The sequence below is a fragment of the Phyllobates terribilis genome, unplaced genomic scaffold (genome assembly GCF_046119375.1).
Source record: "Phyllobates terribilis strain yellow unplaced genomic scaffold, ASM4611937v1 Scaffold_7__3_contigs__length_470593459, whole genome shotgun sequence".
Taxonomy (NCBI): domain Eukaryota; kingdom Metazoa; phylum Chordata; class Amphibia; order Anura; family Dendrobatidae; genus Phyllobates; species Phyllobates terribilis.
This window is the reverse complement of record NW_027362767.1, coordinates 263,734,864-263,747,818: the sequence shown is the minus strand read 5'-3', so window position 1 is coordinate 263,747,818 and position 12,955 is coordinate 263,734,864. Positions and strand designations below refer to the sequence as shown.

General features: G+C 46.9%; 1 protein-coding gene across 1 annotated transcript; it reads left to right on the top strand.

Annotated features, from left to right (window-relative positions):
* Positions 1-264: 264 nt before the first annotated feature.
* Positions 265-10,171, top strand: C8G (complement C8 gamma chain). The gene is made up of 7 exons (XM_073640600.1): positions 265-501; positions 4,946-5,097; positions 5,187-5,260; positions 6,499-6,606; positions 6,840-6,941; positions 7,115-7,153; positions 10,022-10,171. The coding sequence occupies exons 1-7, from the start codon at positions 367-369 to the stop codon at positions 10,033-10,035; spliced, it is 624 nt and encodes a 207-aa protein (XP_073496701.1). The 5' UTR covers positions 265-366; the 3' UTR covers positions 10,036-10,171.
* Positions 10,172-12,955: the final 2,784 nt, after the last annotated feature.

Genomic DNA, 12,955 nt, shown 5'->3' with positions numbered 1-12,955 from the left:
ACCACGTGTGTACATACAGTGATGCTGCGGCTATACGGTATAGCGGTGATGGTACACTATGCACTGGCTGTACAGTATAGGGGTGATACCACGTTATACAGTGATGCTGCGGCTGTACGGTATAGCGGTGATACTACATTATACCTGCGCTCCCAGACGCATTATACTCCTCTACTCCCATATGTTCTCGATTATGGTCTTCACCAGTTGTGAGGGAGGCCTGAGGCACTGACCTTTGGGGCCACACAAAGCTCAATAAACAGCCCAGATAAGGATTTCCTAACAACACAGCAAACACCAGCAGTGTACACAGCTCTGTGCTGGGCTATTAGTGGAGAACACTTCATTCTGCTTCAGGCACAAGTCATGTCACCCCCTAAAGTGGTCCTAGCCATTGTCCTCCTGTGCGCCCCTCTTTATACATGGGGTCAAAAGAACAAGAATCAAAAAGAAAGTCCAATAGAACAGATACAGACTGTGGCCAACTTCAACCTGAAGCAGGTGAGAGCGGGGGACATGGAGGGCACAGCTGAGAGCCGCTGCGGGGGGGCTGGCACCAGCACTGCACTACCATGATGTATTGTTGGAGTGCTCACATGTTGTAGGCACTGAGTGCCCAGATTTAGGCATCTTAGACTTCCCTGGTTGATGTGGAATAAGTAGGGTATGCTGGTGCTTGTAGTTCTTCTAAAGTGTAAGCTGTGAGTATTGCAGAAAAGCCAACAACTGTAATGTCCAACCCAAGTGAAACAACTCCCAGCAATGCACACAGGACTACAACTCTGATCATCTTCCCTAAATCCTGGGAATCCCTGATACAGGAAGATTACACCACCGATGTGTAGAAAAAACAGGTTTAGATACACGGCTCAGCAGACAGTATCACACAGAATAGGATTAGATACACAGCTCAGCAGACAGTATCACACAGGATAGGATTAGATACACAGCTCAGCAGAACGTATCACACAGGATAGGATTAGATACACAGCTCAGCAGAAAGTATCACACAGGATAGGATTAGATACACAGCTCAGCAGACAGTATCACACAGGATAGGATTAGATACACAGCTCAGCAGACAGTATCACACAGGATAGGATTAGATACACAGCTCAGCAGACAGTATCACACAGGATAGGATTAGATACACAGCTCAGCAGACAGTATCACACAGGATAGGATTAGATACACAGCTCAGCAGACAGTATCACACAGAATAGGACTAGATACACAGCTCAGCAGACAGTATCACACAGGATAGGATTAGATACACAGCTCAGCAGACAGTATCACACAGGATAGGATTAGATACACAGCTCAGCAGACTATCACACAGGATAGGATTAGATACACAGCTCAGCAGACAGTATCACACAGGATAGGATTAGATACACGGCTCAGCAGACATTATCACACAGGATAGGATTAGATACACAGCTCAGCAGACAGTATCACACAGGACAGGATTAGATACACGGCTCAGCACACAGTATCACACAGGATAGGATTAGTTACACGGCTCAGCAGACTATCACACAGGATAGGATTAGTTACACGGCTCAGCAGACAGTATCACACAGGATAGGATTAGATACACGGCTCAGCAGACACTATCACACAGGATGGGATTAGATACACAGCTCAGCACACAGTATCACAGAGGATAGGATTAGATACAGCTCAGCAGACAGTATCACAGAGGATAGGATTAGATACACAGCTCAGCAGACAGTATCACACAGGATAGGATTAGATACACTGCTCAGCAGACAGTATCACACAGGATAGGATTAGATACACAGCTCAGCAGACAGTATCACACAGGATAGGATTAGATACACAGCTCGGCAGACAGTATAACACAGGATAGGATTAGATACACGGCTCAGCAGACATTATCACACAGGATAGGATTAGATACACGGCTCAGCAGATAGTATCACACAGGATAGGATTAGATGCACAGCTCAGCAGACAGTATCACACAGGATAGGATTAGATACACTTCTCAGCAGACTGTATCACACAGGATAGGATTAGATACACAGCTCAGCAGAAAGTATCACACAGGATAGGATTAGATACACAGCTCAGCAGACAGTATCACACAGGATAGGATTAGATACACAGCTCAGCAGACAGTATCACACAGGATAGGATTAGATACACAGCTCAGCAGACAGTATCACACAGGATAGGATTAGATACACAGCTCAGCAGACAGTATCACACAGGATAGGATTAGATACACTTCTCAGCAGACTATCACACAGGATAGGATTAGATACACTTCTCAGCAGACTATCACACAGGATAGGATTAGATACACAGCTCAGCAGACAGTATCACACAGGATAGGATTAGATACACGGCTCAGCAGACAGTATCACACAGGATAGGATTAGATACACGGCTCAGCACACAGTATCACACAGGATAGGATTAGTTACACGGCTCAGCAGACTATCACACAGGATAGGATTAGTTACACGGCTCAGCAGACAGTATCACACAGGATAGGATTAGATACACAGCTCAGCAGACACTATCACACAGGATGGGATTAGATACACAGCATCACAGAGGATAGGATTAGATACAGCTCAGCAGACAGTATCACAGAGGATAGGATTAGATACACAGCTCAGCAGACAGTATCACAGAGGATAGGATTAGATACACAGCTCAGCAGACAGTATCACAGAGGATAGGATTAGATACACAGCTCAGCAGACAGTATCACACAGGATAGGATTAGATACACTGCTCAGCAGACAGTATCACACAGGATAGGATTAGATACACTGCTCAGCAGACAGTATCACACAGGATAGGATTAGATACACAGCTCAGCAGACAGTATCACACAGGATAGGATTAGATACACAGCTCGGCAGACAGTATCACACAGGATAGGATTAGATACACGGCTCAGCAGACAGTATCACACAGGATAGGATTAGACACACAGCTCAGCACACAGTATCACAGAGGATAGGATTAGATACACAGCTCAGCAGACAGTATCACACAGGATAGGATTAGATACACTGCTCAGCAGACAGTATCACACAGGATAGGATTAGATACACGGCTCAGCAGACAGTATCACACAGGATAGGATTAGATACACTGCTCAGCAGACAGTATCACACAGGATAGGATTAGATACACGGCTCAGCAGACAGTATCACACAGGATAGGATTAGATACACGGCTCAGCAGACTGTATCACACAGGATAGGATTAGATACACGGCTCAGCAGACTGTATCACACAGGATAGGATTAGATACACGGCTCAGCACACAGTATCACACAGGATAGGATTAGTTACACGGCTCAGCAGACTGTATCACACAGGATAGGATTAGATACACGGCTCAGCAGACTATCACACAGGATAGGATTAGATACACGGCTCAGCAGACAGTATCACACAGGATAGGATTAGATACACGGCTCAGCAGACAGTATCACACAGGATAGGATTAGATACACGGCTCAGCAGACTGTATCACACAGGATAGGATTAGATACACGGCTCAGCACACAGTATCACACAGGATAGGATTAGTTACACGGCTCAGCAGACACTATCACACAGGATGGGATTAGATACACAGCTCAGCACACAGTATCACAGAGGATAGGATTAGATACAGCTCAGCAGACAGTATCACAGAGGATAGGATTAGATACACAGCTCAGCAGACAGTATCACACAGGATAGGATTAGATACACTGCTCAGCAGACAGTATCACACAGGATAGGATTAGATACACAGCTCAGCAGACAGTATCACAGAGGATAGGATTAGATACACAGCTCAGCAGACAGTATCACAGAGGATAGGATTAGATACACAGCTCAGCAGACAGTATCACACAGGATAGAATTAGATACACAGCTCAGCAGACATTATCACACAGGATAGGATTAGATACACGGCTCAGCAGACAGTATCACACAGGATAGGATTAGATACACAGCTCAGCAGACAGTATCACAGAGGATAGGATTAGATACACAGCTCAGCAGACAGTATCACAGAGGATAGGATTAGATACACAGCTCAGCAGACAGTATCACACAGGATAGGATTAGATACACAGCTCAGCAGACAGTATCACACAGGATAGGATTAGATACACTGCTTAGCAGACAGTATCACACAGGATAGGATTAGATACACGGCTCAGCAGACAGTATCACAGGATAGGATTAGATACACTGCTTAGCAGACAGTATCACACAGGATAGGATTAGATACACGGCTCAGCAGACAGTATCACACAGGATAGGATTAGATACACGGCTCAGCACACAGTATCACACAGGATAGGATTAGATATACAGCTCAGCACACAGTATCACAGAGGATAGGATTAGATACACGGCTCAGCACACAGTATCACACAGGATAGGATTAGATACACAGCTCAGCAGACAGTATCACACAGGATAGGATTAGATACACTGCTCAGCAGACAGTATCACACAGGATAGGATTAGATACACTGCTCAGCAGACAGTATCACACAGGATAGGATTAGATACACGGCTCAGCAGACAGTATCACACAGGATAGGATTAGATACACTGCTCAGCAGACAGTATCACACAGGATAGGATTAGATACACGGCTCAGCAGACAGTATCACACAGGATAGGATTAGTTACACGGCTCAGCAGACTGTATCACACAGGATAGGATTAGATACACGGCTCAGCAGACAGTATCACACAGGATGGGATTAGATACACAGCTCAGCACACAGTATCACAGAGGATAGGATTAGATACAGCTCAGCAGACAGTATCACAGAGGATGGGATTGGACATTCCTGTACCACAGGTGTATTGTGCAGATCATAGATATTTCTTTCCTTAGCCATTATCGCTGTATTATGAGCAGCAATGATGGGAGTTGTACTGTCAGTTTTCAGGGAAGTGGTACCTTCTTTCGGTGGCATCGGAGTGTAATTACCTGAAGACAAACAACCATCGTGTGGAGGCCACTATTCTCCAGGCCACGCTGTCTACAAATGACAGGGATGAGGAGACAATGGCCGTCAGCACGTTCCGAAAACTGTAAGGAAACCATCAGCAGTACAGGAGGATGTCAGTGTGCCGCCACTGTGTGCACCCTACAGAATATTTCATATCATCTTCTCTCTCAGGGACGGGATCTGTTGGGAGATTCAACATTCTTATCTGCCGAGCAAAAAAACGAAGGGACGGTTCACCCTGAAAGGTAGGTAATATTGGAGACAGTCAGCAAGGTAGATCTTATTATGACAATTTTATCATAGAATAACCATGGTAGAATAAATATATATATGTACAAATATAGTGTGTCTCAGACCCTTTACAATTTTCAAAATCACTGCTTGCTGTCAGTGAATGAGAACCTTTTTTTTATTACTTCCAGAGGAAAAATAAAAACTTGTACAGACCTAATATTTCCCACAGCTGAGGGCTTTTTACTGAATCCAGTGTAGACAATCCTCTGTGCACACACTATCTGGAGTCTACACTGGATACAAACTCTGAGCTGTGGGAAGGAGTGGGTCAAGAAAGGGTTTTTATCCTCCTGACATAAACAGGAATGCTCTATGCCAGGGGTCTCAAACACGCGGCCCGCGGGCACAGACCCCTTGACGATCCCGACCTGGTCCAGGAGGAGCCGCCGACAGCAGCGCTGAATTGCCGCACAGAGACTGTCTCCCAGCACAGCATTTTCAATGTCAGCCGCCGGCCAATCAGAGGCCAGCAGCTGATATCTGCGTGTCGGCGCAGCGAGTATGACGTCATTGCCATATGCAGATGTCAGCTGCTGTCAGCGGCTCCTCCTGGACCAGGTCGGGATCGTAAAGGGGTCGGACTCTGTGGTGCCTGCGGGCCACATCTGCAGGAAGGCCGCCGAGGGAACGGAGGACAGGTGAGAATCATCTTTTTTTTTTTTCTATTTTATGTGTGTGAAGAACAGCACAGGGGGCACAGAGCCACAACATGGGGACCTGGATGGGGCACATAGCCACAAGAGGGGACCTGGATGGGGCACATAGCCACAAGAGGGGACCTGGATGGGGCACATAGCCACAAGAGGGGACCTGGATGGGGCACATAGCCACAAGAGGGGACCTGGATGGGGCACATAGCCACAGGATGGGGACCTGGATGGGGCACAGAGCCTCAAGATGTGGACCTGGATGGGGCACATAATGGGGACCTGGATGGGGCACAGAGCCACAAGATGGGGACCAGAGCCACAAGATGGGGACCTGGATGGGGCACAGAGCCACAAGATGGGGACCAGAGCCACAAGATGGGGACCTGGATGGGGCACATAGCCAATGCAATGACTGCAAGCAGAGGTCTTGAAAATGGTAAAAAGTTCAAACAAAACCTTTAGGATTTATTTAGGGTCACATGCAGATTGTTTCGCCCTTCCATTGTGTGTACATTACAACCATCTGTCCTTGTTCTCAGCACGTGGACATGCAGGACCGATGGAGGTGGTTGTGGGAGAGACGGACTATCAGAATTACGCCATATTGTATTACCAGAGGTACAACAGGATAACCCTTAAGCTCTATGGTCAGTATGTGCGACCCCCCGACATCCTGACGTTACGCATCTTTACTTGCTCCATTCACCTCCAAAGCTGCTGTCAAGATACAACCGGATGTCCCTTTAAATAGTTTACCTCCACCCTCCTCCATCAGTCATGTGACCTATCTGTAACCACAATGCATTGCTCCCTGTAACTTTGGCTGTGAATGGAGAAGAAGAAAAGACTGTATTTCCTTTTACATTTTATTTTTTGATAGGGCGCAAAACTTCTGTAAGTGACGACATCTACCGTAAGTTTGATGATCTGGCTGGCAAGCAGGGAATAGATCTGCAGTATATCTACCCTTTCCCGTCATACGGTAGGTGTTGGCGTTACTCTTAGACAACAGGGTGGAACTTCACGGAGTTTAGTTTTGATAGGGTGCGGCTTAGTGACGCAAAGGTTGCAGCATAATAAATCTGAGCCTGTGAACACTAGCAGTCGCCTTCTTTTTTTGGCGGGTACTTACAGCGTCATGCTTTCCGTTTGCAGGTTTCTGTGAAACGGCGGATCAGTTCCATATTCTTAATGGTAAGTCATCACACCTAAATCTTATCTTGTATGCAGAGGCTGTGCACTTGCAGGGCTGGGACAAGGGGTAGGCAGGGTAGGTACCTGCCTAGAGCATTACCTTCTTCCTTCCCCAATGGGGGCGCTCTTCAGAAAATAACCCTGACACGTCTGTTAGGCGTGAATGCAATTGATATCAGCACCGCCTGGGAACTCCAGCAGGGAGGCGGCGCATGCAGGGGACGTCGGATGGCGCGACACAGTGACATCATAGCGCCATCCAGTGCCCACTGCTGTACCAGAGAAAGGAAGAGGCGGAGGCTGCGCTGGACGAGGAGCCTAGATTAGGCGAGTATAAGCTTTTTTTATTTTTCTTATTTTACTTTGCCAATCACAAGAGGGGCTGGCTGTGTGGTCATTGAGGGGTTAGATGTAGGGACATTATGGGGGGACTGGCTGTGGGGACATGACGAGGGTCTGGCTGTGGGGACATGACGAGGGTCTGGCTGTGGGGACATGACGAGGGGCTGGCTGTGGGGACATGACGAGGGGCTGGCTGTGGGGACATGACGAGGGGCTGGCTGTGGGGACATGACGAGGGGATGGCTGTGGGGACATGACGAGGGGATGGCTGTGGGGACATTGAAATTTTAGATGTAGGGATATTATGGGGTCTGGTTGTGTGAACATTGAATGGTTAGATGTAGGGACATTATGAAGGGCTGGCTGTGTGAACATTGAAAGGTTAGATGTAGGGACATTATGGGGGGCTGGCTGTGTGAACATTAGGTGGGGCTGGCTGTGTGGACATTAAGAGGGTCTGACTGTGGACATTGAAGGGTTAGATGTAGGGATATTATGGGGGGCTGGCTGTGGGGACATTTGGTGGGGCTGGCTGTGGAGACATACTGTATACAGAGGCCTGTGGTGGACATCATACTATATATGATGGGCTGCAGTGGTGACCATATAATATAATGGGGGGCTGTGGTGGACTTCATACTGCATAGGGGGCTGTGATGGACATCAGTGTATATTGGGGGGCTATTGTTGATACATTGTATGGGCGGCTGTGGTGTCCATCATGCCATGTAGGGGGTCAGTGTGAGGAGGGGGGTACAGTTTGGAGAGGACAACGTGGTAGGCAGTATGAGGTAATAGTGTGAACAGGGGGCACAGAATGGATATGGAGAGGGGGCAGCGAGAAATGTGGGCACAGTATGAAGAGAGGTTAGCCTGGTGGGGTGGAGATATAAAGACTGTAAGGTAAAACAGTGGAGAGGGGACAGCCATGGTATAACCCTGTAGTTCATAAGGGTGTACGGTGTCGCAGTTATAGGTAATGATGGCTAACATAGTGGTGGTTATGGCTCATAAGGGCATACAGTGTGGTGGGTGTTGCTCTAGTGTTCTATTTATGTACTGATAATGATTTTGGTTTTGTGGTTTTGTATTCATGTACTGATGATGGTTCTGGTGATGAATAAATCACCAGAATAACAATCACTACATGAATACGTCAAAAGAACCACCATCCGTACATGAATATGTCACCAAATCACTATGTGTACAGGAATATGGCACCAGAACCACCATCAGTTTTGTTGCAAAATTAATTTGTTGCATGAAGGAGGCGTAAAAATCCTCAGACTTTTTTTTTTATCTATAATGGGGTCTAAGCTATATTAGTTTCCATGAACGTACTTGGGTCTGACATTTAAAATATAGGATTACAGGGATGAATTTATTATTTGACGTTATTTGTCCCTTGTATTGTGTAAATGGTACGCAAACAATGAATGATTCTATATATAACTTTGAAAACACCCCCCGATTGAGCCTCATCCTTAAAATCACCACTTTCTTTTAAATTTGTTGATATTTTTGGGAGAAAAAAATAACAATTCCAGTGGAAGTGGCCATCAGAGCGGAAGGAGGGTGGTGGTATGGGAACTGTTAGCTTAGTCTCCGACCCATTCCTTTACTTGGGGACTGAGGCCATGTGCCCACGTAGCGTTTGTCACGCGACCGCATGACCATCAGCTGACTAATTGACGTCACCGCAGCTCCTGCAAGTACACTGCGGGACGCCGAGGAGAGAGGATCGGCACCGGGAGGAGACTGGAGAGGTGAGTATACAGATTTTTTTTATTTTTAACTTTTTTATTTCTTTTTTTCACCGCGTGGTAGCCGGGATGAAGAGGCGCACCGCGATTACGCTGCAAATTTGTGGCCATTGATTTTAATTGAAACGCAGCAAATCCACATATACCTGCGGGTTTGCTACGTTTCAATGTTCCTCAATGGCCGCGAATTTGCAGCGTAATCGTGGTAGAAATGGTCATTCTGCGTTTTGCAACACAATGCGAATTCGGCGCATCATGTGCACCGCACATCCGAATTCACATTGCTTTGCATGGCAGACGGTTTTACAATCGTTTTTGCGGCCGTAAAAATGCCTCAAAAACGCTATGTGCGCACAAAGCCTAAAAGCCTCCCTGCCCTCCATGTGTCACCTCTCTCCAGCACTGAGACATATATGATATCTGTCACATTATTATAAGCTGCAGGCCTTAGGGGCAAAGGCTTAACATTTCCAACCAAAATTGTGATATATTTTAAGCCCCATTTATGCCTAAACTTCAAGAAACATCTCTTTAATGCAAGTTTGCACAAGCCTCACCTCTTTGTGGCTCCATGTGCAAAAAAACCCAACAGGAATATACAGCACATATATAATGGGAGAGAGAGGACAATTTTACGAGACGGGGGTTGAGTTTAGGGTCTGTGCATGGTTACATAAAGTATATATAATCTATGTAGATTATAATTGTGGAAGTTTGTAGATCTGTGGAGTTCCCCTTTAATTTTTCATCTTTTCTATTTTAGAAATCCCAAAATGACAGTGGCAGGCATCCGGAGGAGATCATTGCTGTATATGCTCATACATGCCAGCGATATACACTCTCCCCTATGGAAGTGGCTCTCTTATTTCTCACTAAAATCATCAAGTTACCTGAAAATATAAGTTTTTGCCTATTTTTATGGTCTGGAGCAGTTTCTGAGTTGGGTGCCATGTTAGTGCTGCTCTGCACCGTACGTCTGGCAATCTATTGGTGAACCAGGAGGTACCGGATGAACAGTGCAGAACACAATATCTATAGTTGTATTTGTAGTACACTGATATGTGATATAACGGCTTTGAATGGCTATATAAGGTGCGTGTTTCCTTTAATGGACAGTGCATACTGTTCTGAGTCCAGATCATTCCCAGCAGGACCAGCCCGTCCACAGCGCTCACAGCCCAAGGCGCCGACACCTGCCCACCGCGGCCTGGATCATTCCCCCCCTGAAAAACAAACCACGATTGTCTTTCTGAGAAACTTGGGGTCAGCAAGTGGAGAGGTCCAGACCTTTGTCCCGAGGATTCTCTTTAAAACTAGCCCTAGACCCTCTCGGCCCCCTCTTTATTTCCCTGCAGGCACAGAGCTTGTATAATTGGAGATGGAATTTGTGGATGCACGCTGCTTATATAACGTATGAAAACAGATGGAGGGTTCAGGAGGAGGACAGCGCTGTATTACCGGCCGTGCACGTCCCCCAAAATACTAAGTGGGGTGCAGTGAGAAGGCTTTACAGGCGAAGAATGTGCAGCACCCACAAGATTCAATGCTCTAGAATCTAGGCCTTAGCTACACTTCTACTGGTCTTCTCAGAAGAAACTTTTTGGGTAGTTATAACCCCTGCATATAATGTATGTGGTTGCAGAATCAGAACCCAGGCCAGCTCTTAAAATGAGTCAGACCCCAGGCCAGCTCCTAAAATGAAATAGACCCAGGTCAGCCCCTAAAGAGAATCAGACCCTAGACCAATACATGAAATTAATCAGACCCCAGACAAGCTCCTAAAATGATTCAGACCCCAGGCCAACACCTGAAATGAATTAGACCCAGGACAGCTCCTAATATGAATCAAACCCCAGACCAGCGCCTGAAATGAATCAGACCCCAGACCAGCGCCTGAAATTAATCAGACCCCAGGCCAGCCTCTGAAATGAATCAGACACCATGCCAGCTCCTAAAATGAAACAGACCCAAAGCCAGCTCCTGAAATGAATCAGACCCCAGGCCAACTCCTTAAATTAATCAGACTCCAGACCAGCACCTGAAATTAATCAGACCCCAAGACCAGCTCCTAAAATGAAACTGACCCCAGACTAGCTCCTAAAATGAATGGGACTCCAGACCAGAACCCAAAATGAATCAGACCTCAAGCCAGCGCCTAAAATGAACCAGACCCCAGGACATCACCTAAAATAAAATGAAACAGACCCCAGACCAGACCCCTAAAATGAAACAAACCCCAGGCCAGCTCATAAAATGAAACAGACCCCAGACCAGCTTGTAAACTGAATCAGACCCCAGACCAGCACCTGAAATGAATCAGACCCCAGGCCAGCTCCTAAGCTAAATCAGACCCCAGACCACCACTTGAAATTAATCTGACCCCAGACCAGCACCTAAAATTAATCGGACCCTAGACCAGGTCCTGACTCTAATCAGACCCCAGACTAGCACCTAATATGAAACAGACCCCTGGCCAGCCTGTGAAATGAAACAGACCCCTGGCCAGCCTGTGAAATGAAACAGGCCCCTGGCCAGCCTGTGAAATGAAACAGACCCCTGGCCAGCCCGTGAAATGAAACAGAACCCTGGCCAGCCCCTGAAATGAAACAGATCCCTGGCCAGCCCCTGAAATTAATCAGACCCCAGACCACCTCTAAAATGAAACAGACCCCAAACCGGCTCCTAAAATGAATCAAACCCCAGACTAGCCCCTGAAATGAATCAAACCTCCGGCCAGCTCCTGAAATGAATCAGACCCCAGGGCAGCTCCTAAACTGAATCGGACCCCAGGCCAGCTCCTAAAATGAAACAGACCCCAGACCAGCACCTAAAATGAATCAGACCCCAAGACCAGCTGCTAAAATGAGTCAGACCCCAGACCAGCTCTTGAAATTAATCAGACACCAGGCCGGCTTCTAAAATGAATTAGACCCCAGACTAGCTCCTCAATTGAATCAGACCCCAGACTAGCACCTAAGATGAAACAGACCCCGGGCCAGCCCCTGAAATTAATCAGACCACATACCAGCTCCTCAATTGAATCAGACTAAAGACCAGCACCTGAAATTAATCAGACCCCAGACCAGCTCCTCAATTAAATCAGACCCAAGACCAGCCCCTGAAATTAATCAGACCCCAGACCACCTCCTAAAATGAAACAGACCCCAAACCAGCTCCTAAAATGAATCAAACCCCAGACTAGCCCCTGAAATGAATCAGACCCACGGCCAGCCCCAAAAATGAATCGGACCCCAGGCCAGCTCCTAAAATGAATCAGACCCCAGGCCAGCTCCTAAAATGAATCAGACCCCAGGCCAGCTCCTAAAATGAATCAGACCCCTGACCAGCACATAAAATGAATCAGACCCCAGACCAGCACCTGAAATTAATCAGACCCCAAGACCAGCTGCTAAACTGAATCAGACCCCAGACCAGCACCTGAAATGAAACAGACCCTAGGCCAGCACCTAAAATAAAATGAAACAGACCGCAGACCAGACCCCTAAAATTAAACAGACCCCAGGCCAGCTCATAAAATGAAACAGAACTCAGGCCAGCTCCTAAGCTGAATCAGACCCCACACCAGCTCCTGAAATTAATCATACCCCAGACTAGCGCCTAATATGAAACAGACCCCTGGCCAGCCCCTGAAATGAAACAGACCCCTGGCCAGCCCCTGAAATGAAACAGACCCCAG

Bases quoted from the DNA above. Each gene is read 5' to 3' on its own strand.
- C8G (XM_073640600.1), top strand. From the start codon at position 367: ATGTCACCCCCTAAAGTGGTCCTAGCCATTGTCCTCCTGTGCGCCCCT. The intron at 5,098-5,186 runs GTAAGGAAACCA...CTTCTCTCTCAG, and splicing joins GTCAGCACGTTCCGAAAACT to GGACGGGATCTGTTGGGAGA. The intron at 5,261-6,498 runs GTAGGTAATATT...CCTTGTTCTCAG, and splicing joins GGGACGGTTCACCCTGAAAG to CACGTGGACATGCAGGACCG.